General features: G+C 46.5%; 1 protein-coding gene and 1 long non-coding RNA gene across 2 annotated transcripts; both read left to right on the forward strand.

Annotated features, from left to right (window-relative positions):
* Positions 1 to 4835: 4835 nt before the first annotated feature.
* On the forward strand, positions 4836 to 13008 carry LOC106814008 (glutathionyl-hydroquinone reductase YqjG-like; the record flags this gene model as incomplete). Its single annotated transcript, XM_014818262.1, is given in 3 exon segments — positions 4836 to 4861; positions 12458 to 12637; positions 12830 to 13008. Coding segments are annotated over 2 exon segments (342 nt in total), but the record flags the coding sequence as incomplete, so codon positions are not given.
* A 1418-nt stretch (positions 13009 to 14426) lies between these two features.
* On the forward strand, positions 14427 to 15433 carry LOC106814007. The gene is made up of 2 exons (XR_001394537.1): positions 14427 to 14548; positions 14778 to 15433. It is a non-coding gene; the product is annotated as an uncharacterized LOC106814007 (long non-coding RNA).
* Positions 15434 to 21236: the final 5803 nt, after the last annotated feature.

Here is a 21236-nt window from a genome sequence, read left to right on the forward strand (position 1 = left end):
ACACACACACACACACACACACACACACACTACTACACACACACACACACACACACACACACACACACACACACACACACACACACACACACACACACACACACACACACACACACACACACACACACACACACACACACACACACACACACCTACAAAATCAGAGAAAATTCTCATTTGTAGAATGTGAAATAAACAATTTCGAAACCTAGGAGGACCATTTATGGAATAATTGCTACTGTGAAAGCTAGGAGCAGTCGCCAATTTTTGTAGGTTTCCGAAAATTACGGCCGTACTTCGAAGGCACATGCGGACATGCCTAATGCTGATTCCATATGTTTATATTAAATCAATGTAATCAATATCTAATTATACCTTGTACTTGTGAGAAACGGAGCGCTAAATAAAATACAGGAAGAATTAGAAGAAGCAAATGTTATACTAGCGGTTACTCCAATTAATTTAGAGCATTTTTACAATGAGATGTACCTAATAATTATTTGGCCTGCCTAGATCTATCGCACGCACACACGCCGCAAACACACCCGTACGTTTGCATCGTTCGGCAAGAGAGGCAGTCTATATAATAACGCACGGCCCTAATTACGTGCAGGCTTCATAGCAACCTGCCGATAGGCGTTTCACTAATTATCTCCCAGCATCGATTCGATATATTGACCTAGATTGTTTCCCCGCTAGCTGCTATATCTCTCTCGGCTGCGCCGCGTCCCCACGGCGCACGTTGGCCCGACACGAGCCGACGCGCGCGCGTGCGTGCACGCACTCACACGTGCGTCTCCGCACGCGGATATATAAATACCGCGTAAATAATGCACGCTGATCGACATGGCGGCGCGAGTGGCCGGGCGTCCAGCCGCGACCCCACCCGATGACCGCCGACGACCTTGCATGGCCGTCGTGGCCGAGATGCGCGGCCCGACTGACCTCTCGCGACCCATTTCTGCTCCTGGGTAGCCGGGAATTAGGTCACGGATATTATCGCGAGATGCTTGTATTGTCACACACCGCCGGGACATATGTAATCTGTTAATATTTGAGCCGCACGGTGACTATACGGTCGGCTATATACGGTACACGCAATAATGCACGGCCTCGCGTCTCAAGTGAGAGGTGACAGCGCCACTTGCGGATAAGGGGGTGTGGTGAGGGGAGGCATCAGTGCCATATGAGTATATTACCCTTTCGATAATTAATGAGAGGAAACGGATAAAAACAAAAACCGCGAAGCATTCATTTGTGAGCATTTCAAATGCGCATTTTAATTGGTGTTTCGCATAAAATTATTTAGTCTTCGCCATGCATGCAGAGACCAGCAGATCGGTAGGAAGCATTAAAATGAACGACTTACCCCGCGCTGGGGAACTTACAACGCCACATCTTCATACTCTATCCCACCTCACCGATGGCTGCCCCCCCCTTCCACGTACGTTGGCGCGCTGGACCCCCCACCCAAAAAAAAGACAACACATGGCGCGTAAACTATTGCCGATGCAGATTCACCCCACGCCCCACCCAACCCGCATCATTACAAAAATCCATCCTTCCCCACGAACATGTACATATGCTGCAGATCAATTAATCTACCTCAACGTACGCGTTATTGGGCGGCACAGGTCCCCGGTATAATAACGCTCGGTCCCCGCATAGATGTGGAACAGAGATCACGGCCACCCTCGATCTGATCGCCCGAAGCCATCTCCCCTCCCGCATATAGTAGCATGCTCCGTGTTCTACTAAGGCGATGAGGTCAGTTCAATTAGAAGCTATTGATATGAGCAGCGGCGGACAGGCAGCTGCCGCACTCACGCTATTATCTATAGTGATTTAATACGCGCACCGGCTGTCAACAACGCCTATTAGACCACGTACAATTTACAGGTAATTTAGGTAAGAAATGTGAGATGCAGCGTTAGTACTGAGCGACGCGGAAGAAATGATTAGAAAATGCATTATATGAAGCTCTTGATATAAGATGCCCTTTTTAGCACCTATATATATAGCTCGCCAAACAGGATAAAAATAGGTTATCGTGCCGTAGCACGTGATTGCTCTCACCCGGAAAAATAAACGATTACGAATTTGCTCATTTCGATCAGACATGAGCGTACGTGTGGGAAGGGGTCAATTTTGCTTAGAAATAGAGGGATAACATAGAGCAAATCGAACCTTCTTGCAAAACGATAACATTGCATCCATATAGGTATGCGTACTCGCTCGATACAAAATCGAGCAAAACTCAGCGCTAATGTTTGTAGCAATTTTCACGTCTTATATTTATGTTCGTCACGGAGATAAATCCTGTAAATCATGTTGGTAATGGAAAATATAGTTTTTATTTTATTCGCGTTATTACCCGGTATCGCCATCAGAGCTATAATACGTAAAATTATCTCAGCCGAAATGCACCATCTCTATCAGTCGCAAACACCCCGCGTCTTTCCCCTGCGCAGCTTCCTGCTTCCACCCCTCGACACGCAGAGCCGCGTAAAATACGGAAGAATCCATTTTCTGAGAGCAGTCGATCGCCTACGCGAGGCATATTGTAATGAGATATGGTCTTGTTTACGTTCTACGTCGATGACCCAGTGACACACTACTCGGCGCCGTTAATAGGTATTCAATAACACAAATATTCCATCGGCGTGAGTTGACGCGCACAACGGATATGCGATGTGTAGTGAAAGGCGCCGGGAGTGTGAAAGGCGGGTTAGATAGAAACGGAAAATCTCGTTAAAACATTAGATGTTAGAAGGAAGCGGACGGAAAGTATAGCGGCGAATAGCATAGGCCTATATAGATGACCGAAGGCGAAGAGTTGACTGAGTGGTTCATGTAAGCGTAGCACAAGGATGTAGTATAGCTGTAGCTAATATATTCGTGTCATGATTTCCGCATCTCAGTAAAATTCGGTAGAGGTATACACAGTAAACCGATTATTCTTCGTTTATCATGTAGGCCCTATACTCGCCGATATCACGTTCATCAGTCAATGTATTATGTATTATTAATATTTTCTCGCATCCTCGCCGACCTGTGCTTCTCGCAGTCTGCTGGAGGGGATGCGAGCACCAGATTGCGTGAAAGCTCTGCGACATGTCATCATCAGCTAATCCTTTCTCGTGACTAGTCATGCATGCAGGTCATCAGTAGGAACTGCGTATGCTATAGATAAACGAGGTTCTCGTGCTTGCTTACACCGGGAATGGGTGCCTGCCCTAAAGGCGTAAACATTTTATAGGATAGTGTATAAATAGTCACACCGAAAATAACCGCGTCGATCCAAATTCCAAGGGAATAAAGTCAACTTCCTTTTTTTTCTATTTTCCTATTTTCTCCCGACGTTATACAATATCCGCACGTTAATTATAGGGAGACAAATAAGTGAGGAGACGCATAGACGTTTATATACATGTTTTTATTTAATTGCTATAAGTTATAATCTGAATAGGTTCACATGAAGACTGAAAACCATGTCTAATTAGTTTCAGTCGAATAAGGTTATACGTACGCTTTTTTTAAATGTACTACTAACAACTACTACTATCAACTATAATATGCTTGCTTGTCCAAGAAGACCAATTAACGGCTTGTCCCTGTCACGTTCCTGAACCGAGCTAAAAGCGCGATAAGAAGTACGTACCATGCAATCTCTGGTTATCACAGCCAGAAATAGCCAGTTAAGAAGAATCTCTCGATCGGATGAGAAGGAGACGCATAAATGTTTGCGCTAGCGTGTTTTTTTTATTGCGGTGTGCTATAATTATAGGTTCAGCTCGAGGATCTGATATGTGACGAGTACAATGATGCTACGCGTGCGCACCGTGCGGGTGGGAGTAAGCTGACCTGCTGCTCCCCCTCTTATACGCCTTCGTACGAGTCATAAATACAGGCCTTGGTTCAATATTGACTGTTATAGAGAGTGCGAGTCATTCATTCATTCATTCAGGTCACAAGCGGTGCTTATCTAGGTTATTGGCAGAAAGATCTGGGGCACTGACATCATTTTCCCCTTCCAAGGCTGACCGGTCCAATTCTGGGTCACTAGCATTCTAGATTTCAGCCGGCAAAGTTGTCCAAGGTTGTTTTGCCACTGTCTGATTGGGCGGTCGATAGCGGCTCACGCCGAATGAATATGCATTGTGTAATAACAGAGGAAAGCTGGGATTGAGCAGTGCGAATTGCGGCAATAAGACTTGGAGCCAGCACATCGGACAGGTGATGAATATAGTTACAGGGAATACAAATGTAATAACGAATTATATTCGAGAAAAGAGTTCAATAAAAACATAACCTAAATAATAAAAGTGAATAATTTGTCTGGGTAATAACTTGCGATTCGCGTTAGAAGTCCATTAAATCAATTTAGTGTCAGTGTCAGCGGCACTAGTTAGCATCAGAGCCAAATTAGCGTTAGAGTTAGTGTGAAGGGTAGCGTCAGAGTCAAGTTAGTGCCAGAGTTCGATTGCACATGCTTGTCAAGTTTTGCTTATCCGTAGAAGATCATGATCGTCGATAGATGGCGCGCTGCACAGGGGAACAAGCGCCGGCAACAGACCACAGAAATAGAATATTCGCTTCTATTCTATTTCTGTGCCACAGACTGACGGATACACCGGCATGTCGGTGGCATGGAAACATATATCCACCACACAGACGGGACGAAACGCCAAAATAGTGCAATGCAATTGAATGGTGGCGCTGCCCAGCGAATGAAGCGGTACACTAAAAATCTGGCTGTGGTGACAGATTTTGGATGTGTAACGTTGTAACATTAAAACGTCTCTATCGTTAATTCTAATATTTGGACTGGAGTTTAATTATACATTCCTGGATCTAGAAGGTAAAATGTTAGTCTTCAAGTAGATTTTGCTCTATTAAACGGCTATACATTTATTGTTACATGCAAAACGATCATCCACACCGTATCACTGACTAATGGACAATGAATACACACAATACATCACAATGCGTAATGTGCTACAGTCTGTAGTTTAATTTATTCCTTAGTCTGTGACCGGATTTTGTGAGATGTTTGTTTTTTCTACAAACAATAAAAATAATAAAGACGATATAATTTCCATATTGTTTACTCAAATACCAATTAGTCACATTTATTGCTAAGAAGTTTAATCACAATTACGTGCTGGCGCTTCAGCAATGTACGATTCTGCTTGTTTCTAGGTTGGGAGTGCAGGAGGGTTACTGACTTCTATCAGAGATGGAACTGCATCCTTTCTCAGCCTCTTAAATTTTTTGACTTGCTCTTGTGTTTTTAATAAAGGTGGAAGGGATCGGGTGAAGGAATTATGGAAAATAAGATAAAGTACAGACAGTATGCATTTTTTATTAGCAAAATTATTCAGCATGTGTTGGTTTAGTTTTGATATTGCCTAGTGCTTCAGTGCCCAGCAGTGAATATTTCTCAAACGTATTTTTCTGTTTATGTATATTTCTTAAAATCAAGCCTGGTACATGTATAACGACCCATGAGTCACACGACGAGAAGCAGAGAAAGCAATGTTTTTTACTAATTTCCCATACTAATAATAGTTATGTTTTTAAATAGGTACAGCATATCACATTTCAAAGCAGCCAGTGATTTTTACCCTTGTCAGCTGGACACATAAATTGAGATGCCTCAAAAAGACAAAATGATCCTCGCAAATTAGCAGATATTTGCATGGGCTGTCTTTTAACCCGTCAATGTTGGCTCTTCCTATGTTGCAGATCCACTTCCGAAGTCTATAGCCTCGTCTACACGACGACGCTTAACTCGAGTTAAGCTAACTCGAGTTAAGCGTTAACTCGAGTTAGCGATTATGTAGCGTCTACACGACAACAGCCCCCGATAGCGATTATACCGATTATTATGCATCGTGCGTGCGTGTTGTATGTAAACGTGCGTGCATGCGTGCGTGCGTGTGTATGTAAACGTGCGTGCATGCGTGCGTGCGTGCGTGTGTGCGTGCGTGCGTGTGCATATGCACGTAGACATGCGTGCGTGCGTGTGCACGTACACGTGCGTGCGTGCGTGTGCACGTACACCGTGCGTGCATGGGTGTGTGCGCGTGCGTGTGCACGTACACGTGCGTGCGTATGCACGTACACGTGCGTGCGTGCGCGCGTGTGCCGGTACACGTTCGTGCGTGCGTGCGCGTGCGTGCGTGCGCTCCGTGTGTGCACGTACACGTGCGATGCGTGTGTGCACGTACACGTGCGTTGCGTGTGTACGTACACGTGCGTGCATGAGTGTATGCGTGTGTGTGCACGTATATGTGCGGCGTGCGTGTACACGTAATATCGTGGCGTGCCGTGCGTGCGTGCGTGCGTGTGCAAGTACACGTGGGGGGCCCCCCGCGTGCCCGTGTTGCGTGTGTACGTATACGTGCGGGCATTTGCGTGCGTAGTGGGCACAGTACACGTGCGTTGCATGCGTGAGTTGTGTGCGTTGTGCACTATCACGGCGTGCGATGCGTTGAGTGCGCGCGTGTCGCACGTACATTCTGCGTGCACGTACATTTCGTGCGTGCAATGCGTGCGTACATGCGTGCCATGTGCACGTACACGTGCGTGTGTATACGCAACGTAACACGATGTCGTGCGGCGTGCCTGAACGGTGCGTGTGCACGTAACTAGCGTGCGTGCATGCGTGCCTGCGTGCGTAGTGCACGGTACAGTTCGTGTCGTGGCGCGAGGATCGCTGTGCCGGTACAGCTCGTTGCGTCCGTCGTGTGAGCACGTACACTGCGTGCGTGCTGCGTGCGTTGTGCGCGCGTGTGCATGGGCTACGGTAGACTGCGTGCGTGCGGGGTTTGTGAATCTTACACGTGGCGTGCATGTGTCGTGCGTGCTCGTGTTGTGCACGTACACGTGAGCGTGCGTGCGTGCGTGGTAGCGCGCTGTGTGCAGGTACACGTTCGTGCGTGCGTGCGTGGCGTGTCAGGTACACAGTGTGTGCCATGTAGTCGTGCGGTGCGTGCGTGCGTGCGTGTGTGTGCAAGTACACTGCGTGCATGCAATGTGCACGTAGACGTGCGTGAGTGGCAGTGCGTGCGTGCGTGCTGTTGTGCACGTATCACGTGCGTGCATCGCGTGCGTGTCATCCGTATCAACGTGCGTGCTAATGAGTGTGTGCGTGCTGTGCAAGTACAACGTGCGTGCGTGGCGTGTCAGTGCGTGCGTGCGTGCGTAGCGTGCTGTGCGTGGCGTGCGTGGAGTGTGTACGTACATCGTATCTAGTGGTTGGCCGCCTATCGTGGAGTTATGTACTTATTCGCGTAACTCTGAGTTAAAGCGTCTACACGGGGCCTTACACTCGATGTTAAGGCCCCGTGTAGACGAGGCTTATGTACATAATCATCATCTACATGTGTCATGTAATGATTGGTGGTATTATTTACAATTGCATATCGTGTTAACTGGCATTTTTTCACAGAACAAAGGGCAGCAGGAAATTACACAGATCACCGCGAACAAAGTAAGTTTTTCTTAACTTTAACTGTTAGCTTCACAAGATTGTATCTTGTATTAGTTTTACATTGATATTATGATTACAGTATGATTAAACAATCAATAAGTACAGTCTCTGTTCGTGTGCACAGCAGTCAGTGAGTCACTGCATCTGTCACTGCCGTCCTAACAAATTTATTGTTTGCAAACGTATATAGCATGCAACACGTGATAAATCTAGTACCTATCATGATCTGTGGGAAACTTATACCTATATTAAAAACGCTATATCTGGGGGTTTCTTCCTTGTATTGGAACAATTTCCCGCACTGCAATAACCACCAGCTGATGCCTGGTGAGTAGTTGACCGCTTCATTCGCCAGGGGCAGCACCATCGAAACGCAGGGTATACGAAGCAGGGTATACGAAGTGTCCAGTCTGTGTATCCGTTAGTCTGTGCGCCGGCCGTGGTCCGGCCACTGATCTCTATTATACTAATTTATATAATATATTATATATGTATAATATACTATATAATATAGTTAATATAATAGAGATAAGTGGTTCCGGCCGTGCGCGTTCATCTTCGAGAATAATATTGACGTGAAAAAAGGTTTGTGTAACTGATTTCTTTATTCGTTTTAGCCGAAAGGCGTAGTGAGGATGTCTATCCATCCCGATAACCATTTACCGTATTATAGAAATGTATATATAGTATATATAATATATATATATATATATATAGATACTATATATATATATATAATATATATATATATATAGAGAGAGAGAGAGAGAGAGCGCGCGCGCGAGCGAGAGAGAAAGAGATTATATATAGCCTAAGTGGTGCACTTTTCCGCATTCGGCTCGGTGTTGCTCGATCGCGTAATGAATAATGAATGCACTTGCTAGCGATCTATTATAGCCTGCTTGTGAAGCCATGAACGAGAAGCTCAACTGCTGCGCTTAGTATAGCTAATTTTAACCGCTAGGGGTTTTGGATACACGATATAGTTTATAAATGATAAGGATGTAAATGATCAGCTGATGTTTCGTGCGTAATTGCGCATAGAAATGCCCATGCACATGAACAAATTTTGTCGACAGTTTGCACTAGCGTTTGTTACGGCCGTCACGATAATATATACAGTGAATTATATTCGCTGCGCAACGTTTATCGGCTAAGAATTTAAACATAAGAAAGCGCACAATTTTCTATTAAACCGTGGTATTTTCTTAATTATGAACCTGGTAAATCTGTAATTTTCGCATTTGTACGCGCACGCATGTGCTTGGAACCCGCATGCGCACGCACACTTCGCCGCACACACTTGCACGAACCACTGGCACGAACGCACATAGATATGTGAGTGACGTAAGTGGCTGGTGGAGTTGGATCTCAGTGATAATAAGTGCTGCCATCTTCCGAGTCAGAAAATGTTTTTTTTTACAATGTCTATATTACCAGGCGCGTACCATAACGCAGATACGCAATTGCGTATCACCAAACATTTTTTTTATTGCAGAAAGAGAAAGAGACGGAGAGAGAGAGAGAGATGGCGAGAGAGAGAGAAAGAGAGAGACAGAGAGAAAGAGGGAGAGAGAGAGGGCGAAAGAGAGAGAGAGAGAGGGCGAGAGAGAGAGAGAGAGAGAGAGAGAGAGAGAGAGAGAGAGAGAGAGCGAGAGAGAGAGAGAGAGAGAGAGAGAAGAGAGTCAGAGGTCAGTCAGTCAGTCAGACTGTCCGCTCTTAAGATTAAAGTTTGCCAACAAAACGTATTATTGATAGCATGTTACTAACAGTAAACACTAACGACAAATCCAAAGTCTGATATTAAAGCTTTATTAATAGTATAGCCTTATAAATATTAATCTTCTGATGTTTTGGCCTAGCGTGACTCTGATACCTCTGATAGAAATTAGCGTTACGTGAAACGCCTCGTGTTTATTTAACCGTGAACGCGATTTATATTATATTAGCGTTTAGCGTGAATTTATTTTTTCACTTGATCTTAAAGCGAATTTTGATCTCTTTGATTCACCATTTTTACACAATGTCATCCAGCGTAGACTGGTCGGCTGCGTCTCGACATATGTCTATGAGACTATCTCTACTCATAAGCGTTACTACATCAGTGCGTTTAGGCGGGAGGGATTGGTGGGCTAGCTACCCCCCCTCTGTTGCGACTCACAATATTTTCACATGAGTCACGCGCTGTATATAACCTCACCTGATGCATAGGATGCATGCTCCCATCGCTGGGCACCAGACCCGCACACGCTTGCTCGCCCGCACGCACGCCACGCCCGCACGTGGCACCACGGCACGCGGCGCACGCACGCACGCACGCCACGCACGCATGCACACCCAAGAGAGAGGAGATGAGAGACAAGAGAGAATTTAAGAAGTGTGCGTCTAGTGCTTGATAGGTAAAGACGAAAATACATGATAGTTATAGTGACTTTATGATCAGCATCTTGTTGGCTCATGCAGAGATAGTTCTACTAAAAAGATAATTGTCTAGTCAGCATGAAGGCTGTACATTTACTCGTAAAGTGCTCAAATACCCCTGCGATCTTACATCAAATTTTAACATAGAACCCTGAGAAACATTGAGCATCGTTGATTGCTAACACTACTCTAGCGTTAAATTGATGGCATTTACTTTCACAAGGCGTCGTAGGCATAGCACGTACCCGAGGCTCACGTTTCGAATTCAGGATCGAGCGTATGGCGAAGGAAATTTCCGTTTTCACCAAAGGTTCTTGCGAGTAGGTAAAATATAACAAATCCTTCGTTCTGTGTAGACAGGCAGCAGACATCTCTCTCTCTCTCTCTCTCCTCTCTTCTCTCTCATCTCCTCTCACTCTCTCCTCTCACTCTCTCTCGCTCTCTCCTCTCTCACTCTCTCTCTCTCTCTCTCTCTCTCTCTCTCCTCTCCTCTCTCACTCTCTCNGTGTGTGTGTGTGTGTGTGTGTGTGTGTGTGTGTGTGTGTGTGTGTGTGTGTGTGTGTGTGCGTGTGTGTGCGTGCGTGCGTGCGTGTGTGCACGCGTGTGTGTATGGGTACGTGTGTGTGTGTGCGTTAGTGCGTGTGTGTGTATGCGTACGTGTGTGCGTGCGTGCGTGCGTGCGTGCGTGCGTGCGCGTGTGTGCGTGTGTGTAAGCGTACGTGTGTGCGCGCGTGTGCGTGCGTGCGTGCGTGCGTGCGTGTGTGTATGGGTACGTGTGTGTGTGTGTGCGTGCGTGCGNGAGGAGTAAGAGGTAGGATCACCTTCTTCACCCTGTGCGTGATTCACTGTCTCCTCTCCTGGCTCCCTACTTTCCTCATCACCTTCTCTCTCCCCTCCTCCTCCTCCTCCTCCTCCTCCTCCTCTCTCTTCCCCTACTCCAACACGCGTCTCCCTCCTCCTCCCTTCTCTACTTCCCTCCTCCTCTCCTTCTCATCTCTCCTCCACCCATACTCCAAACACTCTCTCTCATCCTCCTCTGCTCCTACTCCTCCTTCTCTAATTTCCCTCTCCTTCCTCCTCTATTCATCATTTTCCCTCCTCCTCCTCTACCTCCTCTTCCCCCTACTCTATCACCTTCTCCCTCCTACTCCTCCTCCATCACCTTCTCCCTCCTCGTCCTCTCCTCCTTCTTTCCATCACTCCCCCCTTCTCCTCCTCTCATCCTCCTCCTTCCTCCCTCCTCCCCCTACTCCATCACCTCCTCCTCCTCCTCCTCCTCCTCTGCCCCCTACGTCCTCCTCATGACCGTTCTTCATTTTCTCCATCACTTTCTCCGTCCTCATTCCCCCCCCTCCTCCCCTTCTCCTCCTCCTCCTCCCCCTACTCCATCCACCTTCTCTCCTCCTCCCCTCCTCTCTTCCTCCTCCTGCCCCTACTCTCCTCTCAGACACGTCTTAATTTCGATCTCATCACCATTCTTCCTCCTCCTCCTCCCCGCCTGACTCCATCCCTTCTCTCCTCCTCCTCTCCTTCCTTTCCTCCTCCTCCATTACTCTTCCTCCATGACTCTTCGATTCATCTCCTCCCTTCTCCCTCCTCCTCCTCCCCTCTCCTCCCCTCCTCCATCACCTTCATCTCTCCTCCTCCTCCTCTCCTCCTCTTCCTCTTCTTCCGCCCTCCTACTCCTCCTCCATTGACCATTTCATTCGATCTCCATATCACTCAGGGGCAGGTACGTTTATGTAAACACAGGGTACATATATGCGGAGAAGATACAGGTCTGGTACACTTGTGTATACATATACGTACCTCGGGTACATATATCTGTTGTACCTGATACGACAACGACCCCTTCAGCGTTAATTGATGGCACCGCGCAGTCACGTCTAGATCTATACGTTACAAATTATGCACATATATACGGCAAGACGTACATCAAATGAATGTAATATATAACGGAAGAACTCAGAACTGGTTAGACGAGAGAAGGGAATGTTATCGGTGTAGGTGATCGGTTTTACGTGAATGCAGACGCCCATGTGCGGCGCGAACGTTATATAATTCTTACTATACAGGTTCTGCGTGTACGTGACTCAGCAATTTTTGTCACTCGTATAGGTATGTAGGTATGTTTACCCAGCAGCCTGCTCCGCGGTAGACTTGTGCAGAGCTGTGTGCGTGCGTGTGCACAGGCACTTGAAGCGTTTCAACTGTAAATACACGCCGCCGCCATTGCGCGCACACTGACACATAAATAAATATATATACCGTGTGTGTGCGAGCGCGCGTTCGTGCGTCCGTGTGCGGTGTATTCTGTGTACGTGTACACGCACGCATGTGTACGTGCACACAGAGTCACAGATGCATGCACGTACGCACGTCCACGTGCGCACGCACGCACGCACGTGAACGTGCACATGCACGCACGCACGCATGTGTACGTGGACACGCACGAACGCACGCACGCACGCCCGCACGCGCACGCGCACTTGCTCCCTATAATCGTGCATGCACGAACGATTGAATTCTATTCCACAGCCCGACCTTACAAGCACATGACCACGCCTTTGACCACGCTACGTTCCACGATCCGTTTTTCACAGACCTTATATCGCATCGCAGCAGCCGCCACGTCGATGGCGACAGTAGCTACTAAAGATCTGACAGCGACGGGAGAATTTGTGAGGAGACCTACTGCATTTCACAACAAGATAACAGGTATCACGTGATATGGGTGCTGTTAACTATGGGTTCATTCCCCTATCAGGTGTGAATAATGACAGTCTATCTGTACTATACATAGTATACATATTATGAGGAGTGAATAATAATATAGAGCACCTAAATGTGAGACATAATTTCTGTAATGATTAGCACTTTAATGTATTTTAACTGTGTGTACTACTACAGCTGATGGCTCCAGCGGCTTCAAAGCAGAAGCAAATCGCTACCACTTATACGTCTGCTACGCATGTCCTTGGGCATCACGCACACTTGCCGTTCGCAAACTGAAGGGGTTGGAGAAGATCATTTCATTTAATGTCGTAGACTGGCTCTTGGAGGAGGGAGGTTGGAAATTTAATCCAAACGTAAGAGGAATAATTTTTTGATTGTTTTCATGTATTAACAAATAAACGTTTTTCAGTTTTTTTAAAGTTTTAATATGGGCAGAAAATTGCATATACTTCATTGTATGTTTAAAATAGCTTTTAATTAAAATTTGACCATTGATTAAATAAAACAGCAATGGAAAAGCAATTACATTTTTGTGAATACCACAAGTTTCTTTGGGAGTGCTTTATATACCAACTCACGCTAACTGGAATATGTCATTGCACAGCAGCATAAACACATCTGAACAAAATAAGATATAACATATATATATATATTATATATATAAATATATATATATATATATATATAGTATATATANAGATTATCACAAATTGAGAGTATTATTATCGTTAGAACCCGTAGCAACACAATTGAATGCAGACCAGATCAAAAGAAAAATAGAGACGAAATGAATGTGGCTTCACCACTCCGCTGTTTCTCAGCAGTATGCCAATCGCAATTCAGACTCAATAGTGCGGCAACTTGAGAACGCGAGCGACTAGGTATGTAACTTTTAGTAGCTATTCTTCGTTACACGTTTGCCAACGGAGTAAGTTTGTGGCTCTCTGAACATTTGAGACTTGTCAAATGATGCATATTTTATTTTTTAACACCCATGATTCTGGGTGTTCCCAACGTGAACAATGATCACTGAGTTACATTAATCAGGTTTGAACCCGTAAAAATGTCTAAAGTTGCCATCCTCATGACATGTTGTTATACATAAGCGTTTCTGGTGATTTCTATGTAAACTATAAAATCAGGACTTTTTCATATTCGGATAGTCTCATTTGTAGCAGTTGGAGGAAAAATCTTATCGCGCAAACGGTACCTTGTGTGCAACCAGCTTGACTGAAGCAGAACATACGCTTGTTTGTGACCCATTCTATGAGGTCAATGCAAGTGTATCATTTCGAGAAGGTAGACAACACGGTGCTTAATCACCCCAACGAACACTTCAAGGTGGCTCTTTTTAGCTCGAGATAATTATATAGTGCATGGTAGTAGAAAAATTAATCAAACCCGTAACACTTTAGTTCGACACAGAAGCTACATGCAAAAAAGCGTGAATAGACCATCCAAACACTTTTAAAAATTTGATTCAATAATAGGCATTTTATAATAACAAATGTGCAGATCTTACGCAAATGACTGCACCAAACAGCAGGAAAGTAAAATATGTTCAAAGCATGAGGGCACTGCAAAGCTCTCGTATTGAATAATTTACTAATATTTAAGTGGGCAAATAAAGGGTTTCCCTCAATAGTTCTTTTGACAATATTTACAGCTGTATAGAAGTGCTTGCTGAGAGTATCAAAATCGAACAACTAAAATTTAAATGCATGTCTATACTGATTTTTTTCGATGTCTGACAATAATATTGTCTTTACAGTGTAAAAAAGAAATGCTTGAGAGAGTATCCAATACTTATGGGGGTGCATAGGACATCTAACCAGTATGCGGCATCGGAGAAACTGTTAACCATGGACGCAAGCATCAGAAAATCATTACAAGGTGACGTAGGAAAGATATAATGGTGTGTACAGAGCACAGCTACTCACTATAAAATGAAATGCTGTTCGACGGTGTCATTTGTGAGCAACATTAATTACTCGTCCCGTTTAGGATTTGCTGGACATGATATAGATGAATGAGAGCACACAATAAAAAATAATTGAATTTAAATGATATAATTTGTTCTTTAACACATGACTAAAACTCATTTTGTATACTTCCTGCAGAGACAAGCCATCGCTTACTGGGTATCTTACTGTAAATCCCTTTGGAATCATTTCGATTGGACCAGATTTGGACTTTGAGGCACCACACGGCAGAGAAAACGTGAAGGGATAGAAAAATTGTCACCGAGAGCCACCGTCCAGTAGTCTACTCTCATGTACTTTAGTTGCACTGAATTAGTAGTAATTGAAATGTCTTTTAGTTATTTTGCTGTTTACTGTATTTTTGGTCTTTGCATTTTGTTTTGATTATATATGTAAAGTATACGAATATTTTCCTAGAATAACCAACCCATATAATTTTTATATTCTGTAACTTAGTGAAATACATTTACTGCAAGCATGATCAAGCATCAGTATATTAATTGTTACAAGTGGGATATAAATGATTGGTGCACACGTTCCAGTGGTACAAACATGAAACATATAGCTGGTACCACTACCAGCACATAATAACTGCTACCAGCAAAAAATAACTAGCAAGGAAAAACAGGAAAAAGAAGACTAAGCTATAGTTTGTGGTAGAACAGGGTATAAGGAATATGTTTTGTATATGTGTTTGTATATTTGTTTTCTGGAATTACCGAGGATCGAGGTGAAAGATAAATGAGGTTGATTGATGGTGGCAAATAAACACGAAATGTATTCATTTCCAAAGTTATGTATTTGTTTTTTTATTATTTTTCACCTAAATTAATATTGGTCACACGTGCGTACAGTCATGTAAACGCAGTTCAGACGCTCCTCTTCTCTGCAACACATTACATAATTTCAGTCCACAGTATATCAGTATTATGAGTGATACGAAGAGAAATGTGAGGGCCGTAGCACACGGAATATAAGTTATATGACGTGAAATACGCGAGCGTTACAATGGTGAGAAACAGTCATAAACAAGTGAGTACCCTCGATTAACGGAATTTTGGCCCGCCTTTTTGACAACAAAGCACATATTTGTTGGTAAAAATGATGAGGCAACACCCTGAAAAAGACCCCTGTCGATTTTCACGGACCTACCCCTACATTTACGAAGTATGGAGCATTACTCGCTACTCATACACTGATACAAGAGTAACTCGAGAGCTACTGACACTGTCACTGTTAGTTGTTACCAAGGAGCTACATAGTACATTATTATTATATCATTTGATTATATCCTTGGTCGTTACTGCTGACAGTACTGTGCTGTCTGCTGTGCTGATACTAATTACTCCTCCTTCTCTTCCTCCATGACCTCTTATATTCGATCTCCATTCAACGTCTCTGCTCCTCCTCCTCATCTTCCATCCACTCTTCCTCCTCTTGGCCCCGACTCCATTCACCTTCCTCGCTCTCCTCTTCCCCCTTCGCTTTTCTTCTCCCACGCTTCTCTTTCCTTCCTCCTCTTCCTCCGCCGACTCATCCTCGTTCTCCCTCTTGCTCCTCCTCCTATCCTCCTCTACTCTTTCTTCCAGTGACCGTGTTTTCTTCGCATCTCCATCATCCTTTGTCGCTCCTCCTCCTTCGCCTCTGTCCCCGCCTCTCCCCTCCCCTCCGCCCCTGTCCTCCCACTCCTGGCTCCTCCTCTGCCCCTAGCCTCCGCCCCCTACTCCATCACCTTGCCTCGTTCCCCCTCCTTCTCCTCTCCTCTTCCTCATGCGCCCTACTCTTCTCCCTGACCGTCACTCGTATTCGCATCTCCATGCTCACCGGGGCAGGTACACTGTGGGGATGCCTACAGGGATACGTACCTCGGGTACATGATCTGTTCAGTACCTGATACGACAACGACCCTTCAAGCGCAATAAACGTGGTAACGTGGCTACCCGTTACAAATGTAGCCAGGGATTTCGCAACATCGGTGAAGCTTGCACACTGTTACCATGAGATAGTGAGAAGGGCCGGAGAGAGAGGAGGAGAGAGAAGTCAGAGAACAAACGCGAAGGGAGTGAGCGGAGGGGACAGGAGGAGAGGGAGGAGAGTCAAAGGAGGAGGTGGAGCGAGGGAGGCATGCGGGCTAGAGTTGATAGTAGTGTCTAGAGAGGCAAGAGGAGGCATGAGAGGGAAGGGAAGAAGGTTTGGGATAGGTGGAGGAAGAGAATGAGGTAGAGGTTAGGAGGAGGAGAGGAGAAGTTGGAGCCGAGAGAGGAACACCAGTGGGAGCGAGACGGCAAGGAGGAGCGGTCGTAATGGAGAAGCGTCGCGGCTTACGGTGATGCGAGGAAGAGTAAATGGGGCAGGACCAAAGGAGGAGGAGGAGGCAGGGAGGAGGAGGAGACAACTGATCGATGAGCAAGAGGTGAGAAGGGGATTCCTACCTCACTACTCCTCCTCGCTACATCACTGCTTCTCCTCTTCTCCTCCTCCATTCTCCTCCTCCTCCCCCGCCTCCATCACCTTCTCCCCTCTCTCCTTCCCTCCTTCCTCCCCTCCTCCTCCCTCGCGCCCTATTTCCATCGCTTTTCCCCTTCTCCTCTCCTCCCCCTCTCCCTCCTACCTCCTCCAGTGCGCTCGTCCTCCCTCTATCTTCTCGCTCCTCCCTCCCTCTGCCCATTTTTCCCTTCCATCCATCCTTCTCCTCTTTTCCTCCCTCCTCCCCCAACATCCCGTCCCGCTCCTCCTTCCTGTCCCCGCCCTAATCCATCACCTACTCTCCTCCTTCCTATCTCCTCGCCCTACTCTATTACCTTCCCCCTATCGCTTCTCATCCCTGATCCTCTCCTCACCTCTCCTCTCCCACTCATCACCTTCTCCCTCCTCCCTCCTCTGGCTCCTCCTTTTTGTACAATACACTCCTAGTCCCCTCCTCCTCCTCTTCCCTACTCCATACCCTTCTCCTCTCTCCTCCCCACTCATCACGCTATCTACCCGCCTCCTCCTGCCTCCACCTACTCCTTCACTCTCCCTCTCCTCCTCCCGTCCCTCCTTCCCTCTCCTCTTCTCCTCCCCCTACTCCAATACCTTTCGTGGCCTCCGCCTCCTCTCCGCGCTTCTCTGCCCCCTATCCTTTCTAATGACCGTTTTCCATTCGGATCTCCATCACTTCTCGCTCCTCCTCTCTCTCCGTGCCTCCTTCCTCCTCCTGCTCACTCCCTTACTCCATCACCTTTCTCCCTTCCCTCCTCCACTCCTCCTCTTCTCCTCTCCTCGCCTCTCCTGCGCCATACTCCTCATACAGACCTTCATTCCATCGTCAATCACCTTCTCCGCTCCCTCTCTTCGCCTTCTCTTCGTCCTACCTTCTCCCCCTCTCTTCTCCTCCTCCCTGCTCCTCATTCTCCTGCTTCCGACTCCATACATCTCGGCCGCTCGTCATCCTCCCACTTGATCCTTCTTCCCTTCTCCTCCTACTACTTCCTTGCCTCCCTCCTGCTCCTCCTCCTCTCACCTATACATTAACCTTCTCCCCTCCTCTCTGCCTCCTCCTTCTCCTCCCCTAACTCCGATTACTTTTCTCCTCCTCCGTCCTACCTCCCTCTACTTAGTTACTTTCTCCTCCTCCTCCTCCTCCTCGCCTCCATGCCCCGATCTGCCTCCATGACGTCTTCATTCGATTCTTCCGCGTCACCGTTTCCCCTCCTCCTCCTCCTCTCCCACTTCCTGCCTGCCCCTCCTTTTCCTCTTCACCCCTGACATCCATCCCTTCTTCTTTCTCTCTCCTCTTCCCCTTTCTCCTCCTCCTCCCCCTACTCCCATACCTTCTCCTCTCATCTCCTCCGCCTCTTTCCTCCTCCTCATCCTTCCTCCTTCTCTTCCTCCATGACCTTTTATGTCGATCGCCATTCAAACTGCTACTGCTCCTCGCTCCTCATCTCCTCTTCCTCCTCCTGCCCTAACTCATCGCACCTCTCCGCCTCGCTCCTCCTCTATCCCCTCCTCCCCTCCTCTTTCTCCTCTCTGTCCCCGCCTTACTCCATACCTGTCTCCCCCTCCGTCCTGCTCCGCCTCCTATCCTTCTACTCGCTTCTCCATGACCGTTTTATTCGCTCTCCATCAACCTATTTGCGCTTCTCCCCTTCCCTCTTCCCTCCTTCTCTCCTCCTCCCCCTCTCCCCTCAGTGCTCCTTCCTTCCCTATCCTGCCTCCGGCTACTCAATGCACTTCTCCTCTCCCCTCCGTCTCCTCCTCCTCTTCCTCATGCCCTTACTTTCTCCATTGACCTCTTATTCGATCTCCATCTCAGGGGCAGGTACACTTTGTGTATGCTAATATACGTACCTGGTACAGATCTGTAGTACCTGATACGCAAACGACCCTCGCTTCAATAAACGTGTACCGTGGCGTACGTTAAAATGTAGCGGTCGCCAAATCGGGAGCATTGACCTGTTACATGGAATAGTGAGAAAGGGGGAGGAGCAGAGAGAGAGAGAGGAGAGACGGACGAGAAGAGAGAGAGAGAGAGAAAGAGGAGAAGAGAGAGAGAAGAGACAGGATAAGAGAGAGCGAGGTGAGAGACGAGAGAGAGAGAGAGAGAGAAGAAGAGAGAGAGAGGGAGGAGGAGAGAGAGAGAGAGAAAAAGCGAGGAGAGAGAGAGCAGAAGAGAGAGAGAGAGAGGAGAGAGAGAGGGCCGACCCGGTCTGTTGCTGTCTACACAGAAGAAGGATTTGTGTATATTGACCTACTCGCAAAGAACATTGGTGAAAACGGAATTCCTGCGCCATACGCTCGCATCCTGGTTTCGAACGTAAGCCTCGGATGGTACGGCTAATGCCTACTACGGATGAAGCGAAATGCCAATCAATTTAACGCTAGAGTCGTGTGAGCAATGACGAGCCGGACGTTTCTCAGGGTGCTATGACTAAATTTGAAATGTAGTCGGAGGGTGGTATTTGAGCACTTTTGAAGTAAATGTACTACAGCTCTCATTCTGACTACGACAATTATCATTTTAGAGAAACTTTCTCTTCGAATGGGGCCAACAAGATCGTGATTCACTAAGTCACTAACTAATCATGGAATTTTGTTTTATTATCAAGCCTTAACGCACATTCTTAAGTTCTCTTTCTGGCTCTTCTCTCTCTCTCGTCTCTCTCTCTCTCTCGCTCTTCTCTCGCTGGCGCTGCGTGCGTCGTGTGCGTGCGTGCGTGCGTGCGAGCGATGCGTAATGGTTGTGCGGATGCGTGTGGGCGCGGAGCGTGCTCAAACACACACATCACTCATTGCACATCACATCACATCAACGGCAGTGGTAAGTCGGCCGTTCAGTATTTCAACGGCTGTTGCCGGTGAACCACCGCTGGGGATGAGTGCGACAGCCAACCTCGTTCTTGGAATTGCTGAAAAGCGGGGCAAAAGGGTGAATAACCGTTGCTTTGCCACTAAATTAGGAATATAACTATGCATGCAGGTGAGTTTTGTCATAGAGATAGCAAGAACGGCGTGCGGCGTGCGTTCAGAGTTTGGGCACAATTAGCCGTCGACTACGGTCACGATATTCGGGACGGCGGGGGGGGGGGATCATGAAAGGATCGGATGACAAATTTAGGGGTCAAGGGTCAAAGGTCAAGATGTAGTAACGGAGGGGAAAATTAATTTCTTTTACTTAAGGTATTATAGCGGGAAGACGGCAATTGCGGCCACAAAGCTTAACGGCTCGTCGAAGCCTATGCCTCGTTATTCGGGCGGTATATAGTGTGATGGGCGAGGCGAAACCCAACACCAGTGGCGAAATTGGAGGTCACAGGGAAAGGGGCAGGGCGGGAAAAGGTCAGTATCAGACATTTCTGAGAAATGGCATAATGGACAGATGGTGAAAATTTTTTGTCGTGACGCGCTGGACCTACATGTTTTATTCACTTTAATTAAAAGGACCATAAAATGTGACTGGCCACTGACGTGCGAAGAGTAAAGTGTCTGATAACCTTTGGACCCTCGAGAGGAGGGTTAAACATGGATTCCTACGCTCAATGATGTCACAGCGTTGTCATAGTCATGGCACATCATAAGTAGAAAGCAATAAGCTGGATAGTCCCGAACGGTGACAGCACAGGCGTCACGGGTTAAAGGGCCTTGGATCGAATCCCATCAGATTTTTTATTTTATTTAGACCTGTTTTCTGTATTTTTCATATCTTTATTCTTTAACTATTCTTTTCAATTAACGCAAAGATTACATAGGTTATTTACAACGAATTTAATAACACAAATAATTTTTACAATTTTTTTATAAGTTATTTAATAGGGTTCAGGGTTAGGGTCCAAGGCCACCATAAAACAAAGCAGTTTCAGGCACCGCGATTTGTATACAACCAATGGGATTTCGGGAGGTTGCAGAATGTATAGGAGGTTGCTGAAAATGATGTGTACGCAACGGCGTATTGGCATTATCTGCGTCTAACAAGGTGTCACTACGCCGAACTAATGTTAGTTATAACGTAGCACAGACCTCAGATGAGCCCAGACGCTCTGCGGCTCTATGTTTACACGATTGGTTGTTACACATTGATTACATGTTGATATCATTATAATGAACATAAACACTCACAT

Source organism: Priapulus caudatus, unplaced genomic scaffold (assembly GCF_000485595.1).
Source record: "Priapulus caudatus unplaced genomic scaffold, Priapulus_caudatus-5.0.1 Scaffold854, whole genome shotgun sequence".
NCBI classification, from domain to species: Eukaryota; Metazoa; Priapulida; class Priapulimorpha; order Priapulimorphida; family Priapulidae; genus Priapulus; species Priapulus caudatus.